We start from the raw sequence: 25708 nt of genomic DNA, 5'->3' as shown, positions 1-25708 counted from the left end.
GTTGCACTGTGGGTAGCTATCCCACAGTTCCCGCAGTCTCCGCTGCCCATTGGAATTCTGGGTTGAGATCCCAATGCCTGATGGGGCTAAAACATTGTCGTGGGTGGTTCTGGGTACATATCGTCAGGCCCCCGTTCCCTCCCTCCCTCCGTGAAAGCAAGGGCAGACAATCGTTTCGCACCTTTTTTCCTGAGTTACCTGTGCAGACGCCATACCACTGCAAGCATGGAGCCCACTCAGGTAACCGTCACCCTATGTCTCCTGGGTGCTGGCAGACGCGGTACGGCATTGCTACACAGTAGCAGCAACCCCTTGCCTTGTGGCAGAAGACGGTACAGTATGACTGGTAGCCGTCATCGTCATGTCTGAGGTGCTCCTGGCCACGTCGGCTGGGAGCGCCTGGGCAGACATGGGCGCAGGGACTAAATTTGGAGTGACTTGACCAGGTCATTCTCTTTAGTCCTGCAGTCAGTCCTATTGAACCGTCTTATGGTGAGTGGGCAGGCGATACGGACTGCTAGCAGTCGTACTGTACCATCTTCTGCCGAGCAGCCATGACATGTGGATGGCATGCAGTCCTTCTGCACCGTCTGCTGCCAGCCAAAGATGTAAAAGATAGATGGAGTGGATCAAAACAAGAAATAGACCAGATTTGTTTTGTACTCATTTGCCTCCTCCCCTGTCTAGGGGACTCATTCCTCTAGGTCACACTGCAGTCACTCACAGAGAAGGTGCAGCGAGGTAAATCTAGCCATGTATCAATCAGAGGTCAGACTAACCTCCTTGTTCCAATAAGAACGATAACTTAGGTGCACCATTTCTTATTGGAATCCTCCGTGAAGTCCTGCCTGAAATACTCCTTGATGTAAAGACACCCCCTTTGTTGATTTTAGCTCCCTGAAGCCAACCCTGTAAGCCGTGTCGTCAGTCGCCCCTCCCTCTGTCAGAGCAACGGCAGACAATCGTTCCGCGCCTTTTTTCTGTGCGGACGCCATACCAAGGCAAGCATGGAGGCCGCTCAGCTCACTTTGGCAATTAGGAGCACATTAAACACCACACGCATTATCCAGCAGTATATGCAGCACCAGAACCTGGCAAAGTGATACCGGGCAAGGAGGCGACGTCAGCGCGGTCACGTGAGTGATCAGGACATGGACACAGATTTCTCTGAAAGCATGGGCCCTGACAATGCATGCATCATGGTGCTAATGGGGCAGGTTCATGCTGTGGAACGCCGATTCTGGGCTCGGGAAACAAGCACAGACTGGTGGGACCGCATAGTGTTGCAGGTCTGGGACGATTCCCAGTGGCTGCGAAACTTTCGCATGCGTAAGGGCACTTTCATGGAACTTTGTGACTTGCTTTCCCCTGCCCTGAGGCGCATGAATACCAAGATGAGAGCAGCCCTCACAGTTGAGAAGTGAGTGGCGATAGCCCTGTGGAAGCTTGCAACGCCAGACAGCTACCGGTCAGTTGGGAATCAATTTGGAGTGGGCAAATCTACTGTGGGGGCTGCTGTGATGCAAGTAGCCCACGCAATCAAAGATCTGCTGATATCAAGGGTAGTGACCCTGGGAAATGTACAGGTCATAGTGGATGACTTTGCTGCAATGGGATTCCCTAACTCTGGTGGGGCTATAGACGGAACCCATATCCCTATCTTGGCACCGGAGCACCAAGCCGCCGAGTACATAAACCGCAAGGGGTACTTTTCGATAGTGCTGCAAGCTCTGGATCACAAGGGACGTTTCACCAACATCAACGTGGGATGGCCGGGAAAGGTGCATGATGCTCGCATCTTCAGGAACTCTGGTCTGTTTCAAAAGCTGCAGGAAGGGACTTTATTCCCAGACCAGAAAATAACTGTTGCGGATGTTGAAATGCCTATATGTATCTTTGGGGACCCAGCCTACCCCTTAATGCCATGGCTCATGAAGCCGTACACAGGCAGCCTGGACAGTAGTCAGGAGCTGTTCAACTACAGGTTGAGCAAGTGCAGAATGCTGGTAGAATGTGCATTTGGATGATTAAAGGCGCGCTGGTGCAGTTTACTGACTCGCTTAGACCTCAGCAAAACCAATATTCCCACTGTTATTACTGCTTGCTGTGTGCTCCACAATATCTGTGAGAGTAAGGGGGAGACGTTTATGGCGGGGTGGGAGGTTGAGGCAAATCGCCTGGCTGCTGGTTACGCGCAGCCAGACACCAGGGCGGTTAGAAGAGCACAGGAGGGCGCGGTACGCATCAGAGAAGCTTTGAAAACCAGTTTCTTGACTGGCCAGGCTACGGTGTGAAAGTTCTGTTTGTTTCTCCTTGATGAAACCCCCCGCCCCTTGGTTCACTCTACTTCCCTGTAAGCTAACCACCCGCCCCTCCTCCATTCAATCACCGCTTGCAGAGGCAATAAAGTCATTGTTGCTTCACATTCATGCATTCTTTATTCAGTCATCACACAAATAGGGGGATGACTACCAACGTAGCGCAGGAGGGGTGGTGGAGGAGGGAAGGAAAATGCCACACAGAACTTTAAGCACAGCACTTTAAAAGTTTACAACTTTAAAATTTATTGAATGACAGCCTTCTTTTTTTGGGGCAATCCTCTGTGGTGGAGTGGCTGGTTGGCCGGAGGCCCCCCCACTGCGTTCTTGGGCGTCTGGGTGTGGAGGCTATGGAACTTGGGGAGGAGGGCGGTTGGTTACAGAGGGGCTGCAGTGGCAGTCTGTGCTCCAGCTGCCTTTGCTGCAGCTCAACCATACACTGGAGCATACTGGTTTGGTCCTGCAGCAGCCTCAGCATTGAATCCTGCCTCCTCTCATCACGCTGCCGCCACATTTGAGCTTCAGTCCTCTCTTCAGCCTGCCACTTACTCTCTTCAGCCCGCCACTTACTCTCTTCAGCCCGCCACCTCTCCTCCCGGTCATTTTGTGCTTTCCTGCACTCTGACATTATTTGCCTCCACGCATTCGTCTGTGCTCTGTCAGTGTGGGAGGACAGCATGAGCTCGGAGAACATTTCATCGCGAGTGCGTTTTTTTTTCTTTCTAAGCTTCACTAGCCTCTGGGAAGGAGAAGATCCTGTGATCATTGAAACACATGCAGCTGGTGGAGAAAAAAAAAGGGACAGCGGTATTTAAAAAGACACATTTTATAAAACAGTGGCTACACTCTTTCAGGGTAAACCTTGCTGTTAACATTACATACATAGCACATGTGCTTTCGTTACAAGGTCGCATTTTGCCTCCTCCCACAGTGTGACTACCCCCTCAACCTTCCCCCCTCCCTGTGGCTAACAGCGGGGAACATTTCTGTTTAGCCACAGGCAAACAGCCCAGCAGGAATGGGCTCCTCTGAGTGTCCCCTGAAGAAAAGCACTCTATTTCAACCAGGTGACCATGAATTATATCTCACTCTCCTGAGGATAACACAGAGAGATAAAGAACGGATGTTGTTTGAATGCCAGCAAACATACACTGCAATGCTTTGTTCTACAATGATTCCCAAGTACGTGTTACTGGCCTGGAGTGGTAAAGTGTCCTACCATGAAGGACGCAATAAGGCTGCCCTCCCCAGAAACCTTTTGCAAAGGCTTTAGGACTACATCTAGGAGAACCGCAAATGCCAGGGCAAAGTAATCCTTTCACATGCTTGCTTTTAAACCATGTATAGTATTTTAAAAGGTACACTCACCAGAGGTCCCTTCTCCCCCTGCTGGGTCCAGGAGGCAGCCTTGGGTGGGTTCGGGGGGTACTGGCTCCAGGTCTAGGGTGAGAAACAGTTCCTGGCTGTCGGGAAAACCGGTTTCTCCGCTTGCTTGCTGTGAGCTATCTACAACCTCCTCCTCCTCCTCATCTTCTTCGTCCCCAAAACCTGCTTCCGTATTGCCTCCATCTCCATTGAAGGAGTCAAACAACACGGCTGGGGTAGTGGTGGCTGAACCCCCTAAAATGGCATGCAGCTCATCATAGAAGCGGCTTGTTTGGGGCTCTGACCCAGAGCGGCTGTTCGCCTCTCTGGTTTTCTGGTAGGCTTGCCTCAGCTCCTTCAGTTTCACGCGGCACTGCTTCGGGTCCCTGTTATGGCCTCTGTCCTTCATGCCCTGGGAGATTTTCACAAAGGTTTTGGCATTTCGAAAACTGGAACGGAGTTCTGATAGCACGGATTCCTCTCCCCAAACAGCGATCAGATCCCGTACCTCCCGTTCGGTCCATGCTGGAGCTCTTTTGCGATTCTGGGACTCCATCATGGTCACCTGTGCTGATGAGCTCTGTATGGTCACCTGCAGCTTGCCACGCTGGCCAAACAGGAAATGAGATTCAAAAGTTCGCGGTTCTTTTCCTGTCTACCTGGCCAGTGCATCTGAGTTGAGAGTGCTGTCCAGAGCGGTCAGTTTAAATCCAAGTTAAACTTGGAGAGTGGTCAGTTTGGATGAGCTATTACCAGCAGGAGAGTGAGTTTGTGTGTGTATGGGGGTGGGGGGGATGTGAGAAAACCTGGATTTGTGCTGGAAATGGCCCACCTTAATTATGCACATTGTAGGGAGAATGGTCACTTTGGATGAGCTATTACCTGCAGGATAGTGAGTTTGTGTGTGTGGTTTTTGGGAGGGGGGTGAGGGGGTGAGAGAACCTGGATTTGTGCAGGAAATGGCCCAACTTTATTATCATGCACATTGTGTAAAGAGTTGTCACTTTGGATGGGCTATCACCAGCAGGAGAGTGAATTTGTGTGGGGGGGTGGAGGGTGAGAAAACCTGGATTTGTGCTGGAAATGGCCCACCTGATGATCACTTTAGATAAGCTATTACCAGCAGGACAGTGGGGTGGGAGGAGGTATTTTTTCATATTCTCTGTGTATAAATAAAGTCTGCTGCAGTTTCCACGGCATGCATCCGATGCAGTGAGCTGTAGCTCACGAAAGCTCATGCTCAAATAAATTGGTTAGTCTCTAAGGTGCCACAAGTACTCCTTTTCTTTTTGCGAATACAGACTAACACGGCTGTTACTCTGAAACCTGTCTTTATACACACAAAGCATGAAAAAATACCTCCCCCCTCTCCTGCTGGTAATAGCTTATCTAAAGAGATCACTCTCCTTACAATGTGTATGATAATCAAGGTGGGCCATTTCCAGCACAAATCCAGGGTTTAACAAGAATGTCTGAGGGGGGCGGTGGGGAGGTAGGAAAAAACAAGGGGAAATAGGTTACCTTGCATAATGACTTAGCCACTCCCAGTCTCTATTCAAGCCTAAGTTAATTGTATCCAATTTGCAAATGAATTCCAATTGAGCAGTCTCTCGCTGGAGTCTGGATTTGAAGATTTTTTGTTGTAATATCTCAACTTTCATGTCTGTAATCGCGTGACCAGAGAGATTGAAGTGTTCTCTGACTGGTTTATGAATGTTATAATTCTTGACATCTGATTTGTGTCCATTTATTCTTTTACGTAGAGACTGTCCAGTTTGACCAATGTACATGGCAGAGGGGCATTGCTGGCACATGATGGCATATATCACATTGGTAGATGTACAGGTGAACGAGCCTCTGATAGTGTGGCTGATGTTATTAGGCCCTGTGATGGTGTCCCCTGAATAGATATGTGGGCACAGTTGGCAACGGGTTTTGTTGCAAGGATAGGTTCCTGGGTTAGTGGTTCTGTTGTGTGGTGTGTGGTTGCTGGTGAGTATTTGCTTCAGGTTGGGGGGCTGTCTGTAGGCAAGGACTGGCCTGTCTCCCAAGATCTGTGAGAGTGTTGGGTCATCCTTCAGGATAGGTTGTAGATCCTTAATAATGCATTGGAGGGGTTTTAGTTGGGGGCTGAAGGTGACGGCCTGTCCTATAGTAGGTGACTTCTGGGAACTCTTCTGGCTCTATCAATCTGTTTCTTCATTTCCGCGGGTGGGTACTGTAGTTGTAAGAATGCTTGATAGAGATCTTGTAGGTGTTTGTCTCTGTCTGAGGGGTTGGAGCAAATGCGTTTGTATCGTAGAGCTTGGCTGTAGACAATGGATCCTGTGGTGTGGTCAGGGTGAAAGCTGGAGGCATGTAGGTAGGAATAGCGGTCAGTAGGTTTCCGGTATAGGGTGGTGTTTATGTGACCATTGTTTATTAGCACTGTAGTGTCCAGGAAGTGGATCTCTTGTGTGGACTGGACCAGGCTGAGGTTGATGGTGGGATGGAAATTGTTGAAATCATGGTGGAATTCCTCAAGGGCTTCTTTTCCATGGGTCCAGACGATGAAGATGTCATCAATATAGCGCAAGTAGAGTAGGGGCGTTAGGGGACGAGAGCTGAGGAAGCGTTGTTCTAAGTCAGCCATAAAAATGTTGGTATACTGTGGGGCCATGCGGGTACCCATAGGAGTGCCGCTGATTTGAAGGTATACATTGTCCCCAAATTCGAAATAGTTATGGGTGAGGACAAAGTCACAAAGTTCAGCCACCAGGTTTGCCGTGACGTTATCGGGGATACTGTTCCTCACGGTTTGTAGTCCATCTTTGTGTGGAATGTTGGTGTAGAGGGCTTCTACATCCATAGTGGCCAGGATGGTGTTTTCAGGAAGATCACCGATGGATTGTAGTTTCCTCAGGAAGTCAGTGGTGTCTCGAAGATAGCTGGGAGTTCTGGTAGCATAGGGCCTGAGGAGGGAGTCTACATAGCCAGACAGTCCTGCTGTCAGGGTGCGAATGCCTGAGATGATGTGGCGCCCAGGATTTCCAGGTTTATGGATCTTGGGTAGCAGACAGAATACCCCAGGTCGGAGTTCCAGGGGTGTGTCTGTGCGGATTTGTTCTTGTGCTTTTTCAGGGAGTTTCTTGAGCAAATGCTGTAGTTTCTTTTGGTAACTCTCAGTGGGATCAGAGGGTAATGGCTTGTAGAAAGTGGTGTTGGAGAGCTGCCAAGCAGCCTCTTGTTCATATTCCGACCTATTCATGATGATAACAGCACCTCCTTTGTCAGCCTTTTTGATTATGATGTCAGAGTTGTTTCTGAGGCTGTGGATGGCATTGTGTTCTGCACGGCTGAGGTTATGGGGCAAGTGATGCTGCTTTTCCACAATTTCAGCCCGTGCATGTTGCGGAAGCACTCTATGTAGAAGTCAGCAGACTCCCCCCACCCCCCTGACGTTCTTGTTAAACCCTGGATTTGTGCTGGAAATGGCCCACCTTGATTATCATACTCATTGTAAGGAGAGTGGTCACTTTCGATAAGCTATTACCAACAGGAGAGTGGGTTTGGGCGGGGGGCAGAGAAAACCTGGATTTGTGCTGGAAATGGCCCAACTTGATTATCATACACATTGTAAGGAGAGTGATCACTTTAGATAAGCTAATATCAGCAGGAGAGTGGGGTGGAGGGAGGTATTTTTTCATGCTTTGTGTGTATAAAAAGATCTTCTACACTTTCCACAGTATGCATCCAATGAAGTGAGCTGTAGCTCATGAAAGCTTATGCTCAAATAAATTGGTTAGTCTATAAGGTGCCACGAGTACTCCTTTTCTTTTTGCGAATACAGACTAACACGGCTGTTACTCTGAAACCTGTAATTTGTCTAGATAACTCTGGACCCTATCCCTACCCTCCAGCATATCTACCTCTCCACCCATCTTAGTGTCATCTATGAACTTGCTGAGGGTGCAATCTATCCCATTGTCTAGATCATTAATAAAGATGTTGAACATATTTTATTCTGGCTGAGATTGAAAACCTATGTCTCCATCTCTTTCCAATGAGAGCATAGCAGCTATTTTGTTATAGCTTGGTTTATGGAGGGGTTGCAAGGAGCATGGAGGGAAAGCCTCTCTGCATGGCTGGAAGGGCCAGAATTGTAACTAGCCATTTTAGTGCCCCGGGTGAGCAAGCATATTTGCTCCCCCAGAGGCAATGTTTGGGGGCACACGCCCCCTCCCCCAGATTTCTGTCTTCCATTATGCTAGGGTTACTAACTTTCTAATTGCACAAAACCAAACACCTTTGCCCCACCCCTTCCCCGAGGCCCCTCCCCTGTTCTGCCTCTTCTCTGAGGCCCTGCCCCCACTGACTCCAGCCCTCCTCCCTCAGTTGCTCACTCTTCCCCACCCTCACCCACTTTCACTGGGCTGGGGCAGGAGGTTGGAGTGCAGGAGAAGGTGAGGGCTCCGGCTGGGGATGTGGTCTCTGGGGTGGGCCTGGGGTCAAGGGGCTTCGGATGTGGGAGGGGGCTCAGGGATGGGGCAAGGGGTTGGGTGTAGATGCGGGGTCTGGGAGGGAGTTAGGGTGCGGGAGGGGGTTCCGACTGGGGGCAGAGGGTTTGGGCTCTGGTGAGGCGGCTCTTACCTGAGGCAACTCCTGGTCAGTGGTGCAGCCGGGCTAAGGCAGGCTTCCTGCCTGCCCTGGCTCTGCGCTGCTCCCAGAAGTGGCTGCCATGTCCGCCCCCTAGGCAGAGGCATGGCCAGGTGGCTCTGTGCAATGTGCGCTGTCCGTGCCCACAGGTGTTGCCCCTGCAGCTCCCATTGGCCATGGTTCCCAGCCAATGGGAGCTGCAGAGCTGATGCCAGAGGCGGGGGGCAGTGCACAGAGCTTCCCTGACCGTTCCTGCACCTAGGGGTCACAGGGATATGCCAGCCGCTTCTGGGAGCTGTGCAGAGCCAGGGCAGGCAAGAAGTCTGCCTGAACTCTGCTGTGCCACCGACCAGACTTTAAATGATCCTATCAGCAGTGCTGACTGGAGCTGCCAGGGTCCGTTTTTGACTGGGTGTTCTGGTCAAAAACTGGATGCTTGGCAACCGTACATTAAGCACAGAGGTTTTAGGACACACCTTACAGTTTGAAAGCTGTCACCTCCTGCCAGAAGCCAATGGATTGGAAGCTGGTGGGAGCCACCCGGGCCACTCAGGCACCTGACTCTCCATGCTGGGGGAGCCAGGGTGCTGGCTGGCAGGGTGGGTGGCACAGCTCCGAGCTGCGCTCCTGACACACTCTTGCCTGTCCCCCTAAGGAGCCCAACACCAGCTGGTGACACCCCCTGGAGCTGGCCTCTGCCTGCAAAGCCCGGCTGCCATGAGATGCTCCCCAAGGCACTCGCTCACTGCTATGGAGCAGCAGCAGAGCCATGAGCACTAGGGCAATGGCATTCCTATTGCAGATCCCCAGTTTATACAGCAGAATCAGGCCTCAACCTCTGCCCACAGGGTCTCTGGCTTCAGATGGAGAATGGGGTGTTGTGTCAAAAAGACCACTCTCCAAATTCCATGTAGCTTTGGGGTCTGTGTTTCCCTTCCACATGTCTCGATGGGGGAGGGGCCATAGGGCCACAGTTACTGAGCATCTCTCTCTTATATTCATTTTATCTATCTATCTATCTATCTATCTATCTATCTATCTATCTATCTATCTATCTATCTATCTATCTATCTATCTGCCATCTCTGAACACAGTACAAATTAATTATATCTGGAGACTTTAACACAAATCATTATTATTTTATTGCTATATAATTGCATGGCAACAATAGCCTGCTAAATACTCATCTCCATAATCAGGTTCTTTCCAAAATGCTGTCTGGAGTTAAATAATATGAGCAATCACAACTGGAACGGATGAGAAATCCCATTAGCTGCCCTCCTGAGTGATGTTTTCAGGGTTTGTAGTATCTGTGAAACATAAAGAGGGCTCTGCTCAGACTCCCACACACAAATGCCTTTTAAGGAGAGAAGGAAAATGCCTTATCTAAATTTCCAGTGATGAAACATTGAAGTCACAAAATTAGGCAGGGTCACAAGTTTGTTTTTTTTTTTTTTGCTTATTACGGGAGCTGGGCGGGGTCTTGTCTGGCTCAGTCCCTCCCTAATATCCGCACCTCCTAGCAGAAACCATAAATAGATTGCTCTAAGGCAGCTCCTCAGCAGAGAGATATTGCAAATTGCACAGAGCAAAAAATTACAGAGACGGTTCCAGATATTCAATTACGTGGGAAGCAAATACACGACATTTGAGAGATCGTCAACGACTTCATTAAGAAGGGGGCAGTGGGTGTGCAGTGTCTTGACATTCCTTGACATTTACCAAGGACCATGGAGAGCAAAAAGGTAACTACAGCAGATCTTTTTCTCCTTGCCTTTATATTTTTAGCCGGCTTATGAGTGGTTTTGTTGTTCAGTGCGTGCCTTGGTTTGAACATGGTTGCGTCTGTTCATCCAGCATTTATACATTCTGGGTTAGCGCTACCCAATTTGTCTGACTTGTGAAACCCTCGGCCTGGCTTGTTGAAGATGTTTTGAATTGTTGGGCATCCCTTCGCAGGAGGTGTCTTTACAGATAACATCATGGTGTTTGATTATTATTACTATCTCTTTTACTATTTTATTTGTGTGCCTTTTGAGCAGATGAAAGGTCTATAATCAAACACTGAATGTGCATGAGGGCGAGCCTTTACTATGATTATTTAAGGATGACTCTGAGAAAGTGGCAGCCATAGGGGATGCACGGTAGGGGGAGGGGAAGATGGTTATGTAGGGTTGTTGCAAGTCATGGCATTTGGGTACATTTTTGTGGTTGTAGTTTTTCAAAATATTGCTTTCCTTGTCATGTTTTATTTGGCATGAGATCTATTGTGCTGGCCGAATGAGAGCCATTTGTCTTTAGGTTGACCAAGATGACAATGTGTTCGTGATGAGAAAAGGACAATTTCTCTTAAAGGTTTTTGAAGGCTATTTTTAAAGAAATAATGAGTAACCTTCCGATTTCAACCGAGAGAACATGGCAGGTTCACTCCCTCTCATGACACTGAGCTAGAGAGCCTTTGTGGGCAGCATTGTTGATGGGCGTCCATGTGTGTTGTGTGCATTAATCTGTGAACTAATTAATTGTGTGTGTTTGAGAGCATCAAGGATAAAAAGCAGGCAATGGTAGCTGGGGAAGAGACAGTGAGGGAGGGAGAGTGGCATCAAATAACTGACTGATGCTGGTGCTCATTGAAGGATACCTGGGGGTTACTGCTCTCATAGGGGTATTCAAGTAGCCATCAGTTTATAAAACCAAGCCTTTCTTTCCCTTTTTCTGGGACAAGAGGAAAGTGTGAGGGCATGAGGGAGGGAACTCTGAACAAGCATCCCAGTCAAGGTCATTTAGAGGAGAGTAAAGAAGCTGCCCCAGTTGAGGTCAATGAGTGCTACTATTCTGGGTTTCCAGCCAATGAAAAGAGAGAAAACTGGTGGGAAATGTCTCCCCCGATAATATACATGCAGTCAGATACCATTGTCACCCATTGTGAGAGGGAGGGGTATGGGTGGTGTTTTGAATTCCCCGCCAGCGTCTAAGCCTCAACTCTGTCACTGTGGTTTGTGTAGATCCCACCCTGGTATTTCTGAGCTCCATGGATATGCTGCTGGCTGGAGAGAATATACATTAGATCATAGTCCTTTCACTGCAGGGTTGGAAGGGGTGAGACCATGTCATGTATACTTGAGTGTGAGACTGGCTGTGTAATACAAAGAAATAGATTAGAAAAGGCAGGAGGCATGAAACGTGGTGTGGAATATATATGAACTATACCATCTATAGTATGTGTGTGTATACTATGTAAGCAAAGTATGCCTATGTTATATCATGCCCAGATGGGTCCTGTGGAGCTGGAGACTTGGCCTGGACATTGAGTAAGCCATGGCAATGCAGGATGCTCTTTTGCTTAAGGCACTGAACTGAAAAACGGAAGATCTGAGTTTTGTTCCCAGATGCACTGTGACCCGGGGCACTTATTCTCTCTGTACCTCAGTTCCTCATCTTCAACATGGAGGGAATAATAATTCCTACCTCATAGCAGTGTTGTGAGGATAAATCCATCAATATCTGTGAGATATTTGGGTGCTAGCCTCTGCATCCAACAAGCTTCTAGGTGGCACTAATCTAGGCCTTTTCAGAGCTCATTGACCCCAAGGGAATGAGAGAGCAAAGCTAAATCTGAGTCTTCTACATGACAGCGCAGAGGGAATCAGGTCTGACCTTGTAGCACTCCCAGTCTCTGCTGGCCCCAGGCGAGAGTATCAGAAATTGGGAATGGAAGTACTACACTGGTCTCCACATTATTCCCAGTCCTCACTGGCCTTAGAGAGTGAAAGCTAGGGCTGGGAATACACATTGTTAACACCTTTGGAAGAGTTCCCAGTCCCTAGTGAATGAGAAACCAGGATAGGGTATTAAGGATGGAACTTCTGAAGTGTTGCCAACTCAAAGCATTCAAAAATTATCAGTCAGCATCCCAAAATTGTGAGATTTTAAAACTATGAAAAATGTTGCACACTTTTTATTTGGTTTTTGGTTTCTGAGCCTTAGAATTCACATGGATCATATTTTCCAGCTTTGGTTGGCAGCCAGGGCTAGAAACATACTTTTTACTTTAATGAAAACTGAGAGTCTGATATAATCACTTGACTCCAGGAGCTGGGGCTTTAAGAAATACATGAAATATTGAGAGCCTTGCAAAAAAAAATCACAAGAGTTGGGAGTACTGCCTTCTACCCTGCCATGAAGAGTTTTAATACCATCAGCCTTTGGTTCAGGGAGTAAAATCCCAGTATGGGGAAAGAAATCCAGGTCTCCTGCATGGCAGTGCAGAGAGCTAATCCCTCAGGGCACTAGATCTGGCTTCCACTGTAATAAAGGTATTAATCCTAGGAGTACTGAGACTTATATTTATTTAGTGGCCCCAGTCACATTGCATGGGAGATGTTTACAAAACATGCCAGGGGTCAGAATCTACTTCTAAATGAAGCATATAAACCAAAAAATAACAGCCACTAGCTAGTACAGCCAATTAAGAAATGCAAATAGAGGGTGTGTAACTGGGGAGCAGGGTGTATAACTGGAACCTCTGACAGGTGAGATAACCATCCTGCCTCTAATTCAATATCTGTCAATAACTGTCAGTGAACCTCAGTGGGTCTCTGAACTTCTTGTTCTCAGAACAGTTCCTCCTGCAATGGCTTGTTGAGTTGCTGATGTGGCTCCACCACTTCACGTTTGCTGCACCTGTTTTCCATTGTCACTGACTGGGTGAGCATGTGTTCTATCGGCCAGCACAGGACCATTCTCAGTGGCATTCTGGGTATCCTCAAAACATGCAGCACGAGTGTCCTGCTTGGATTTGTTGAGGTGTTTTCTGTTCCTTCAGTAGGTCTGGTTCTTGAAATGTCTGTGCCATATGACCTTTGTGTGGATAGTTTGCTGTTACATTGGCAGGTTCCTAACCAATTTTATTTTATTTCTGACCCCATGCAATCAGGATGTAACACACATGGGTGCCCTGTCACATGACAGGGCTGAGTATACATGTGCTCCCATGATTAGCATTATATTCAATATTCCTGGCCCATGTTGGCCCAGGATAATGAAAGATTGAGACTGGGGATGGAACCCTACTCTCCCAAGCGACCCATAGGGAGCACTAGACCTGGCTTCTGAGGAGCTCTTAGCTGAGATTGTTGTGTTAAACAGAAAAACAATTTGTGTGGAAAAAGTGAAAAAATTAATTAAATGACTGATTTTTCCCTCTCTCTCTTCAGAAAATTACTTGTCCCCTTCTCTGTGCCGTTTCCACTGCTGCCATCGGATCGCTCCAGTTTGGGTACAACACGGGTGTCATCAATGCACCTGAGAAGGTGAGAGAGAAAGAGCCCTCTGGGTTTTGACATAGCCGGGTGGTCTCATCTCTTCCATAGAGCTCATTCTGCCTCAAAAGATGGTGCTGAGGATCATCTTAGAGGCAGGGAGAGAGGGAAGGTCATTGAGGAGCTAGTGGGTGAATGGTTTGTCTCTCCTATTTGAAGGGCAAAGGAAGAGAGAGGACCATCCCTTTTAGTGCAGGGGAAGAGGAGGAAGAGGGTCACCTTTACGTTTTGGTGAGGAGAGATGGAGTAAAGAGGGTCATTGTCCCACTTCATGTACAGGAGGGATAAAAGGAGAGGGGTCAGTTTGCCATTTCAGGCAGGTAGGGAGTGATGGGGTCCTCCCATTTATGAGGTACAGTGGGAGTGTGGATGGCATCTCTGTCTCATCTGGACATCCAGAGGGAGAATTATGAAGGGACGCCATCTTGTTTGGGGCAGTTGGAAGCCTTGTCCCTGCATGTTTTGGATGTAGGTAGAGCGAAAGCACGAAAGAGGGGTATCCCTATCTTCCAAAATACACAGGAATATGGGAATGAAGTTGCTTCCTTCATTTTGGGGATGCAGAGGGAGGTTGGAGTGGAGTTTCTGCCTCCATTGTGCAGTAAAGGGGAAAGGAGGGGAAAACCAAACTGGAACATTGGCATAGAGGAGACATTAGAATCAGGAAAGGGGAGGGACTGGGCATATGGAGAGTTTGGGGAGACTCTATAACCCTCCTGCCAATCTAGTTTTCTATCCAGATTCCACCCCTTTAAAATAATTTACTTTGGGGAATATCCTCACCAAAACGATGTGTCCCTGCTGCCAGTCTGTTATCGTTCAAACCACAGAAACCTTCTCACCCTCCCTTATAGACTGGGATGAAGCATACTGACAGGAGTGGGGGCTGTTCTGAGTCACAGAAAAGCCCTTTCAGGGGTTGGAGGGGACAGCAAAGAGCTGAGAGAGGGCTGCATGGGATTATGGTTTCCCTGTTGATTTTGGGCTTCCTCTCTCAGGCTTTTCTCCTATCTATCTATCTATCTATCTATCTATCTATCTATCTATCTATCTATCTATCTATCTATCTATCTATCTATCTAATCTAGTTTCATATTAAGCTCAAAGTGGGGGCTTGGTGGGGGATGTGACTGTCTGGGGAAATTCCAACCAAGTAATTTGCAAATTACACCACCAAGAAAAAAAAAAAGAAATGAAAAATGTAGGCGGTTTTTTTTTCTTGTAAACCAGATGAGCTAAACCTCATGCAAAAAAGTGAGTCACATCTGCCACATCCACCCTGTCTCCCGGAATACAGATGTCATAACCAGAGATGGGGGTGTGCAGTCAAACTAGCGCCTTGCTGCCACCTGCTGGGGGCACATAATGTGAAACTCGGGCCCTGCAACACTTTGTAATCAGACAGGATATCTATCCGAAAACTTAGCAATAGGAAAAGTTCTTTTGCCTATCATCTCATCCATCCTAGAAGACAATGCAGGATAGTTCCCTGGAGTGCTTCAGGATTTTATTCAGTCTCTTGGGGAAGCTATTTCACAGTCTCACATACCCCTCGCCGCTGGGGAATGTATCCTGATACCAGAAATGTTCTCATTTGTGAGAGAACATTTCCCTTTGCTCATTTTAGTCCCATTGCTGCTATTTCTCCTCACTCAGACCTACTGTCACCAAAGACACCCTCCTTGCTGTCTACATCCTTCCGCTACTTACAGAGAGTTAGCCTTATCTCCTTAATCATCTCTTGCCCAATCTCATCATACTAAGTAAATCAGTCTCTCCATCCTCTTAATCATGTCCTACTGCTCTTCTCTGAGCGTCTCTCCTTCTGAAACTTTGGGTTCCTCTTCAGCTGTCCTGACCCACTTTAGCTTCTCTACTTCCAAATGTCTGAGATCTCTCCCCACCACCCTGACTTTGTGACAAAAGAACGCCCTGATATCATACAGAGCTCCGCCTCTCCCACAGTACATTATATTTTATTGTAACCCCTCTCTCCTCCCATTTCTGGGGTGTGTTTTCTCCCATGCAGATTATTCAAGCATTCTTCAATCAAACATTAGAGTTGCGGAGAGGGACCCCAACCTCCTCCGAGCTTCTGACCTCGCTGTGGTCCCTCTCCGTCGCCATCTTCTCCGTGGGAGGGATGATCGGCTCCTTCTCTGTTGGACTTTTTGTCAACCGATTTGGAAGGTACGTTAGGAAGGGGGTCTAAGCCACCATGGAATTTGTCTCTGAATTATGGGATATTGGAAGGATTAGGAGAAATTATTTCTCTCCAAAAAATTGGACCAATGGACCAGAGAAGGAGGGTAGGTTGGGGAGAAGGGACCGATTCCTGGAAGGGCAAGACAGTGGTAGAGAGAGAAGAAAAGAAGCAGACAAAGGGAGTGGCTGAGTGGGGAAGCGTGGCCCGGGGAAGGGGGATCTGGCTGGGCATATAACTTCTGCAATTTTCTCCCTATCGTTGCAAATCAATAACCCCTGGCCTATGCTAATGTCTCTCTCCTTGGCAGGCGGAACTCCATGCTACTGGTGAACATCCTGGCCTTCGTGGGTGGCACCCTGATGGGCTTTTCCAAGACGGCAAAAGCAATAGAAATGCTGATCCTTGGCCGCTTTATCATTGGCCTCTTTTGTGGCCTCAGCACTGGCTTTGTTCCCATGTACATTAGCGAGATCTCACCCACCGCCCTGCGTGGTGCCTTTGGCACCCTCAACCAGCTGGGCATCGTTGTGGGCATCTTGGTGGCACAGGTAGGCCTGATCCTGACTTTCTCAATGGCTGTTGGGGAGGGCACTGAAGGTTTTATGGGGCTAACAGGCTGCTTCACGGGTATCATTAGAGGGGAATGAGACCTCATGGACCATTCTATAGTCACCATGGGGAGGAATGGGTAGGTTGAATAGCTAACTGACCACACTACTGTGTAATTCTTGAGGAGGAGAAAGGGTAAAGACTTAATTTTCAACACAGGGGAATATCTCGTAATATTTCTTTCTCTTCTTGTTCGCTGGATTAGATTTTCGGCTTGAAGGAGATCATGGGGAGTGAGAGTCTCTGGCCACTGCTTTTGGGGTTCACTATTATCCCAGCCATCCTGCAGTGTGCTGCTCTGCCCTTCTGCCCTGAGAGTCCCCGTTTCCTGCTGATCAACAAGATGGAGGAAGACAAAGCGCAAGCAGGTGCGTGGACACTTCTAAATGGCACCACAGGACAGCTACTGGTCAGCCCAGTCACCACAGTCCTCCTAGCCTGAACTGAACTTAGGGGAATGGATGATGAGGAGTGATATGAGAACCTGGATCTCCTGCACGATAGTGTAGACAGCTGATCCCCAGAGGTCACCAGACCTGCCTCCGCAGTACCCCCAGCCTGCACGAGCTCCAGGATGTGTGAGAGAACTGTAACTGATCTGGGGTCTGCTGCATGGCAATGCAAAATCATAGAATCATAGAAATGTAAGAGAGGAAGGAACCTAGAGACGTTGTCAAGTCCACCCCTCTGAGCTGCGGCAGGACCAAATATACCTAGACCATCCCTGACAGGTGTTAGCCCAACCTGTTCTTAAAAATCTCCAGTGATGGGGATTCTACAACCTCCCCGGAAGCATATTCCAGGGCTTAACTACCCTTTTAGTTAGAAAGATTTTCCTAATATTTAACCTGTATCTCCCTTGCTGCAGAATAAGCCCATTACTTCTTGTCCTACCTTCTTACCTGGTCCCTATGAGGCATCAGGCTTGCCTATCAGGCTTGCCCATCAGGGTGCTCCCAGCACATTCTTGGTGAGAGTAAGAAGTCCAGAATTTACATGGCCATAGTATAGAATGATAGGGCCTAGGACAACAGGTTTAGCCCCTCCCAATCTTTGGAAAATAAAGTGATTGAGACTAGGAAAAGAGGTCTTCCTCATGGTATCACTGGACTCAGCCTCTGCTGTGCTCCTAAGTAGCCCCAAGGTGAGTGTGTGAACAGGAGCAGGAATCAAATGTAGGTTTCCGGCTCAGAGGCACAGATCACTAGGCCTAACATCTACTGTGCTCCTAACACATTTAGCTCCAGGTTAAATAGGAGGCCAGGACCAGGAATAGAGCCTTAATCTGTCCCACATAGCCAGGCAGAATATTAACTTCTAGGGGGTCCACAGCATTTGATCCCCCCTTGGAGAGTTGGAGACTAGGGCTGAGAGTGGAACTCAAGCCTCTTGTTGGCTGGGGCATGTAAATTGATGACATCTCATGTATTCTATGTGTGGTTCCTCCCTGTAGTTCTCCAGAAGCTCCGTGGTACACAGGATGTGGCCCAAGACATCCAAGAGATGAAAGAGGAGAGCACCAAGATGTCCCAGGAGAGGAAAGCAACAGTGCCGGAGCTCTTCCGCTCGCCGAATTACCGCCAGGCCATCATCATTGCCATCGTACTCCAGCTCTCCCAGCAGCTCTCGGGCATCAATGCTGTAAGTCAGCTTCCTGTTTCACTTCTTGGGCTCAATTCTCTTGCTGCTGTGTATGAGTGTCTCCCATTGACTTCAGTGAGAGTCAGCCAGTCACAATAGCAAGAGAATCTGGGCTCCTGGGCTTCACTTCCTGTCTTCAGTTGAGATCAATTTTTGTGATACTCCCTGCCAAAAAGAGCTCCCTGAAATATTCAGCTACGTTATGAGCTCATCAGGTATAGCTCACCCCTGGAAGCAGGTCACTTGGAGTCAAGGGAGATCCATAAAACCTTCCGTGACCTCAGGAACTCATCAGGATCCGATTGTGTTTTATAGCCCAGCTCTAGAAAGGGGCTGCTCAGCACATCAAAGGAGATGTGTAGCTAGGAACTAGGATGACCACTTCCATTTCATGGATAACTATATGAACAAGAGGGAACAAAGATTATTTTAAAGGGGCACTTCCCTATAGTGGGTTTTTTTTTTCATGGAAAATTGTTATACCTGTGTATGACAATGAATGGTCCTTGCATGATCATGGATTGAAGTATATACTTTTTTGACTGAGCTCTTATTGGACACATGGAGAGACAGGCATGAAAATAAGGGGCATCCCTTCAGGTGCAGGAACTAGTAACCATATCCAATTGCTTCTTCTACTCCCAGGTGTTCTATTACTCCACGGGGATTTTCGAAAAAGCTGGTGTCAAGCAGCCTGTCTATGCAACCATTGGTGCTGGTGTGGTTAACACGGTCTTCACTGTCGTATCGGTAAGTAGCGCTGCGGAGAGCGGTTGGTGAGATGATGGCTGGTGTGGATCTGCATGGAGGGAGATTTTGGGGACAATAGTTATCCTGGAGCCAGTTTTTTTCTCTTCAGCCAAACTGTGGCTGAGATTTGCAGAAGGGAGAGGGGAGGCACAAAGGGAAGTGTGAAAGAGCAGGAGAGGAGAGCATGGCAGAAGGAGGGAATGTGAGCATACTAGAAGAAAGAAAGAGGGAGAGAAGGGTGAGATAGAATGGTGTAGAAGAGATGTGGACAAGGGTAAAAGTCAGAGGAAGAAGAGGGGGAGGAAAGAGTGGGGAAAGAGATAGAAAAACGCTGGGTGAAGGGGTAGGGAGAGACATAGCATCCTATATCCCCATCCATTTAAGCTGCCACTGACCACATGAGCACTGGAGAGGTGGAGGTAAATGGCAGATAAACCCCTTGGGGATGGGGGTGCAGAGCTTGTCAGGATGTGGAGCCAGCCCCTTTGGCTGTTGCTTTCTAATCTAATGTTTTTCTCTCCTGCCACTTTTGCAGCTGTTCCTGGTGGAGCGTGCAGGGCGCAGGACCCTTCATTTGGTCGGCTTGGGTGGCATGGCTCTCTGTGCCGTTCTCATGACCATAGCTTTGACACTTAAGGTGAGTTGACAGCAAACTGCCTATTCTTGTAGAGTTGAGATGTCATTAGGGACACAGAGGGAAACTGAGGTAAAGGACCCAAAGGTAAAGGAAAGGGCATCTTTGGAGGGATTGGGATGAGTATGGAGACAGGGGACTCTTGAGTATAAAGAAAGGAGAATCTATAGTGGGGGTACAGCTGGGATTAGGGGGAATATACATTCCCATACAGCAGGAACTATATACCATGATTAAGGACATAGAGATGTTGGAGCACGTGTTCCGTTATCCCATGTTTGCTTGTCAAATTACAGCTATTCATGTTTCTCTCCCTTGCAGGATGTCTTGAGCTGGATTAGCTATATCAGCATTGTTGCCATCTTTGGCTTTGTGGCCTTTTTTGAAATTGGCCCCGGTCCTATTCCCTGGTTCATTGTGGCTGAACTCTTCAGTCAAGGTCCCCGTCCTGCAGCTGTGGCAGTGGCTGGTTGCTCCAACTGGACCTCCAATTTCTTGGTGGGAATGCTCTTCCCCTATGCAGAGGTAAGGACACAATTTGGAAAGTACTGTGTTGATCTGATTGTTAGCTACTGTTAAGAGAGTGTTGTAGTTTAAACAACATCCCCATTCCTTTGCTTTCACTTAATGTTTATAATCCACAAATAGCTGGACACTTAGTCAACATAGCCAATCAACATAGCCCCCTTTGAGAGCCACAATATTTGTGAGTCATGATAGCATTCAAAGTTCAGAATCAAGCTTTAAAAATCCCTTAAATGGCCTGGGGTGTTCCTTTAAAAATACTACGTTAAAAGTAAATAAGTCCATATTTTGGGGAGGGTGTTGTGATTCTGAGTTTAGGAGGTTTCAGAGTAACAGCCGTGTTAGTCTGTATTCGCAAAAAGAAAAGGAGTACTTGTGGCACCTTAGAGACTAACCAATTTATTTGAGCATAAGCTTTCGTGAGCTACAGCTCACTTCATCGGATGCATCGGATGAGTTTAGGAGATAATGACTGTACCTTGATTTTAGGCCTATGCACTTTTCAAATTATAACCTTTCCCTTCTTTCCCCCCTGTAGAAATTGTGTGGTCCCTATGTCTTCATCATCTTCATTGTTTTCCTGGTCATCTTCTTTGTCTTCACCTTCTTCAAAGTCCCTGAGACCAGGGGCAGGACTTTTGAAGACATTTCCAGGGGCTTTGAAGGACAAGTGGAAGGAAGTGGCACCGTTGCAGCAGTGGAGAAAAGCCCCATGGTGGAACTGAAGGGCATAGAGTCTGCTAATGATGTTACCTCAAATATTTAACGTACCCCTTCTTGACCCTTTTTCATTGTTAAAGAAATAAGCAGAGAGTCTTTCAAGGATTGGGCAGAGATATACGTCAGGAGAAAATCTAGGACAATTTAAAAATTGCTGCTATTTTATTCTTCCCCTCGCACCGCTCCCTTCCACATTTCCGCCAAGCCCTGCCAGGGTTAAGATGGTCTGAAGTGGGAAGGTCTCATCTGCTTTCAACACAGGAGGGCATCAGGAGCAAAAATAACCTCATCTCCACCTGTTATGCACTTGAGGAGGAGAACATATGGGCAATATTTTTGCTCTCACCTTTAACTGCTCCTAGGTATTAAGGTATTTTTGTGCATAGCAACCTCTTATGTTTTTTAAACTTACTATTATTTTTGTATAGTGAGCTAAAGCAACCAAACAACTCCACAGTGCCATCTCTTCCCACTTTTAATTCTGCTCCACCGTGAGTATGCAGTATTATGCTGGAATTTAATGTAATTACCCAAATGCAAAAAGCCATTATGTCATATTTGCTGTCTGGTGGGTGCCTCAGGAGAAGCGGACCAAGTTACCAGAGAGGGTTCTTTTTCCCTTTTCTTTTTTGTACAGCTAGTCTGAAAGCTCAGTTTTACATTGGTTTATTTATTTGTGTGTCAGTTTAGTTGTAAATATTTATTTTTTTTATATGTAAAAATATGTACAGATAATGAAGCAGAAGATGTTTATGATAAATAGTTATTTTTAAGAGATGATACTGTAGGTTTGAGGTGCAATAAAACTGTAAAGCAGAAATATGGTACTAAAGAGAAAAATTACACTCTGGTTGTACATGAAATGGAGCTGATTATGCATGGCTCCATTAAAGGACATATCTGTCCTCCAGCCACAAATTTTAAAAAATTGAGTACTAGAGAGAATAAGCATGTGATAGTATTTGTGTACATTCTTGTGTCCACCAACGTTCTTATATTCTTCAGGACTTTTTGGTGGCTATGTTAAATAATGGTCACGTGGATTACTTGAAAATTGCAGTATTACAGCAAAAGGGCATTGTTATTTGACACTATTTTCAGTCACTATTAGTTCTTGTGGAGGCTGGGTGATTATTTCAGGCCAGACGCTGACTCATCCAACCCTCTTTTCTTGAAATTTGGCTTCTCTGTTCCTCTTTTCTAACAGTAAAGGAAGTCTGAAAGAGACAGATTGTAATTTAAAGAGATGTGTGTATAAAAAAAAAATTCCAAAACTGTATATTCTTATCAATTGTTCCTATAGTTAAACTTTAGACAAAGGCACGTAGCATGAACCTTCTGGATACAGGACTAGTTATCCAAGACACAAAGGACTCTGTAAAGGTAGAAATGAAGGAATAGAGACCAAAGCTCCTGAAACCTGATAGCCAGACAGAAAGATGTTTAGTCCATGGCTATAGGGTAAATTTTTGCTACAGGGGCTGGGCTGTCCATTCTGGAGGCTCCAGGGAATACTGTAATGTATTGTGTGTCTGTGTGTGTGTCTCTGTGTGTGTACACTACTGCCCTCTACTAGATGGGATATGTCAGACACATTCAGTTAATAATGGTCCCTCCTCTTGTCTCTTAGTTGCCAGAGGACTGAAAAGTTCCTTTAGCTTAGCAGGGCAAGGCTTAGTGCATATAGTACATTTGAATCGGAGGGTTGAGAGCTCTGTTTCACTGACTGGAATACTCAGTAGGGAGAAAGAAGGAAAGTCCAGTGTGGTTAGGCCCATTGACACTCCATCAACATCTGTGTAGGAAGTCCAAACTCAGACTCCAGCACTGAGCACCTCTGCATTTTTGGATTGAAACAAACTCTGGATCTGAATTAAGACCCTGGGTCCATTTACACCAAAGCTAGAATTACATGGCTGGACTTCATACAACACGCAGCAGGGAAGTTAGTATGCCTGACCTCATCATCACATAGCTGGCTAAAGAAAACAAAAATACAACAATACTCCCCAAATCATCTGAGGGCACATCTTGGTTATTGCCCCCCAAGAACCGTGCCCGGGGTTCCTTACCGTGTATTCTCCAGGGTTTGCTCTAGTCTGAGTTTTAAATGACTCAAGTGATGGAGCCTTCACCCCTTCCCTTGTGGACAATAATTGTAAAGTCCGGTAAATTTTGCTGCTGGGAAATATTTCCTGTGATTTAACAAGAACATTTCCCTCCTCGCTCAATTTCATCAACTTACTCCTCGGTCTTCCACCCACACCCACCTTCCTCGGACTCCCTCTTCCTCCTTGCTATTTACATCTTTCAGAGTTTGTAGACGGTTATACTCCCCTCTTTCATCATTTGTCTAAATTATACAGATTTCATTCCTTTGATTCTCCTTATAACTCTGATCCCTTAATATTTGTGGAAGGTACAGCTTTCCGGTTGTATGTCTGTATGTAAGGAAAGGAAATTCCCCTCCAGCTGGGCACTAGAGCATTGCAAACAGCACATCAGGGTGTTTGTATGATGCCTTGGACTCTCACTCTATCTTAGTCTGTCTCTTTCTCTCTCTCTTTCTCTATGTCTGCAGTATGAGTATTGCCGATGGGTTTTATATACTTATTATTAATTTGTGATTGTGTTACATGTTTCTAAAATAAAAACTGTGGATGTAAATATTACATATCTGCTTCTGGGTTTGTTACCTCCCCTCATTCCAAACCAGTAATAGCACCAGTCCTTGGAACAGACCCAGCTCTGCCAATGCCCCTCGATTCTGCCCTGCAGCCCCCCTGCTATCCCAGTCCTGGTCTTCAGCCAATGCCCCTCAGTCCTGCCCTGGAGCCCCCCTGCTATTTCAGTGCTGGGCTTTCTACTTCACTGTGATGCTGACTGGCCAATGGTAATGCTTCTCTCAGCCCCTGTGTGTATGTCCTCTAGAAATTCACCTCTCTACATTTGTCTGTAGGAAGATGTTAAAAAGGGGGTTTCCCTGCGCTGGTCTGTCCTGTCCCTCTGCAGGTATCTTCTAGAGAGTCTTCCCGTCTGAGGCCTAGTTTCCACTGATTAGGTCAATGGAAGGCAGCTTACGTTGACTTAATTATGTCAGTGTACACACTACAGCCTTGTCCCACCGATGTAAGTGCCCTACTACACCGACATCATAACTCCACCTCCACGAGAGGCATAGCACTTATGTCAGTGTAGTTAGGGTGACCCAGTATCTGTGTAGACACTACGTCCCTTACATCAGCTGTTGGCTGTCTTGTCAATTTCATGGCTCCATGAAAGCCGGGTAGCTAGAACCCAGCTGCCCCCCGGCTCCCCACACTCCAAGTCGGGCTGCTGCCCAGAGGCTCCAAGCTTAGGGAGCTGAGAAGCCTGGGTGGCTGGCCCCTGCTCTCAGCTGGGAGCGGAGAGGCAAGAAGCACAGGGGGCAGCTGGGCTCCTGGTGGGGAGCTGCGTGGAGCTAAGAGCACTGGCTGGCAGCCCCCCACCCTGCCCCTCTTCAGTCAGTGGAAGCACTCCTGGTGAGGACACACACCACTGAAAGAAGGAGGGTAGTGTTGACATGCATCACTGCAGTGATGGCCTAACGTAGGTCGGCTTAGGGCTGTGGTGTCGACATGCCCTGAGTCTCACTCACTTGTAAGGTGTACAGAGGGAGCAAGGGATGGGCTTTAGGGTGGCAAGGAGGAAACCCCATTGAATGGAGAAGTCACTATTTATCCTTATTCCTGGGGCAGCTATGGCATTTCTGACATACGTGAGTTGGTGTAGAATGCCACGCTTGCCCCACCAGTCCCTCTGCTGAATGTGAAGAGCAGATGTGAGATGATGCAACACCCTCACACCTGCAGCAGATAGACTGCACAACAAGAACCGCCTGGAGCAGCTGAGAACCAGGTAAATCCTTTCCTACCTCAACAGGCCCAAGGTAACACCAATTTCTCTCCAGACTGGGCCTTCTAAAAACTTATGTTTTGGAGTGCTGTGGTTTTCCAGCTGATGTTTGTTTTTGCGGCTGCGGGCATGTACTTAGCGAGGAGATGGTTTAGGGGTCCAAGAATCAGCTAAGGAGCATTCACTGGGCAGAAAGCCCAGTTGAAATCCCAGCAGAGTTGTCTTGGCCCTCTTCTGAGATGGATCATTTGCGTTCCATGCTGCGTGCAAGTTTCTCAGATGCAACCTTAAAAACTGAGCTCATACCCTTGAATATTAAGTGTCTCTCATAATATGTTGTAAGAGCAGGGATTAGCAGTGGGGATGCCTTTTACAGCTAGACTATCCTTCATTCCCTGTTGTGCAGCATGGTGAGCTCTGGCTGCTTGCTGCCTTCCACCAGAGCTGGTTGCAGGTCAGTGCTGGTAGAGTGCACAGTCTTTGGGATGAACAAAACCAGGGAAGCATTACATGGTGTTACCTGGGAGAGAGGAATAAAGGATGAACATCCTCCCCAGTCTCCTGTGTTGTGGAACCTTGAGACGGTCAGAGCCTTTTGTGATGTCATAGGGCAGGTGATGGCAGAGTCATGAGAACATAGGGCCAGCCTTGAGGCCAATCCCACCTGCTGGCTGATGGTGATACCACACACAAAGTGATGATACCACACACAAATAAATCCCATGTTGCCCAGAAAACCGGGACCTGCTTTCTCTCCCAGGAGGCCCCAGGTGGTGGCTGAGTGAGCTGACCACCGAAGAATCCTTTTAAGGGGAAAATATCCAGAGAGAAATTCCCCGCCAGGGATTGACAGGGTCACACACAACCCCATTGCCTCACACATCAGCCAGGACCTAGGGTGCCGGCATCATTGTATGGGTTGGAACAAGGTAGATACGATGCAGATTTACTGTGTGGTATAGGGATCCTTACATCAGACAAGAAAAGTAGTTCAGTGAGACTGAATGTGAAACTGGATTGTACAGGGGCTAAATGCCCTCCTTTCCATCTTCTGGAGACTGGGGATATCACAGGAAATTAACAGCATTTT

The 25708-nt window shown here is 47.4% G+C and overlaps 2 protein-coding genes across 2 annotated transcripts; one reads left to right on the top strand and one right to left on the bottom strand.

Moving 5' to 3' along the window:
- Window positions 1-2556: 2556 nt before the first annotated feature.
- On the bottom strand, window positions 2557-4253 carry LOC140907566 (uncharacterized). The gene is made up of 2 exons (XM_073333837.2): window positions 3687-4253; window positions 2557-3098 (listed from the first exon to the last, which is right to left on the bottom strand). Exons 1-2 carry the CDS (start codon window positions 4240-4242, stop codon window positions 2557-2559), a joined length of 1098 nt encoding a protein of 365 aa, XP_073189938.1. The 5' UTR covers window positions 4243-4253.
- A 5600-nt stretch (window positions 4254-9853) lies between these two features.
- Window positions 9854-23396, top strand: SLC2A3 (solute carrier family 2 member 3). The gene is made up of 10 exons (XM_073313736.1): window positions 9854-10063; window positions 13535-13630; window positions 15669-15829; window positions 16153-16393; window positions 16660-16822; window positions 17908-18095; window positions 18741-18845; window positions 19381-19482; window positions 19801-20004; window positions 20543-23396. Exons 1-10 carry the CDS (start codon window positions 10049-10051, stop codon window positions 20768-20770), a joined length of 1503 nt encoding a protein of 500 aa, XP_073169837.1. The 5' UTR covers window positions 9854-10048; the 3' UTR covers window positions 20771-23396.
- Window positions 23397-25708: the final 2312 nt, after the last annotated feature.

The sequence above is a fragment of the Lepidochelys kempii genome, chromosome 1 (assembly GCF_965140285.1).
Source record: "Lepidochelys kempii isolate rLepKem1 chromosome 1, rLepKem1.hap1, whole genome shotgun sequence".
NCBI classification, from domain to species: Eukaryota; Metazoa; Chordata; order Testudines; family Cheloniidae; genus Lepidochelys; species Lepidochelys kempii.
Note: the sequence above shows the minus strand (reverse complement) of the source record. Positions and strands in the feature narration are given on the sequence as shown.

Excerpts from the sequence above, each read along its gene's own strand:
- LOC140907566 (XM_073333837.2), bottom strand. The coding sequence starts at position 4,242 with ATGATGGAGTCCCAGAATCGCAAAAGAGCTCCAGCATGGACCGAACGG. Across the intron at positions 3,099-3,686 it reads AGGGGGAGAAGGGACCTCTG|CTGCATGTGTTTCAATGATC; the intron begins GTGAGTGTACCT and ends TTTCTCCACCAG.
- SLC2A3 (XM_073313736.1), top strand. Across the intron at positions 15,830-16,152 it reads TTTGTCAACCGATTTGGAAG|GCGGAACTCCATGCTACTGG; the intron begins GTACGTTAGGAA and ends TCTCCTTGGCAG. Across the intron at positions 20,005-20,542 it reads TGCTCTTCCCCTATGCAGAG|AAATTGTGTGGTCCCTATGT; the intron begins GTAAGGACACAA and ends TCCCCCCTGTAG.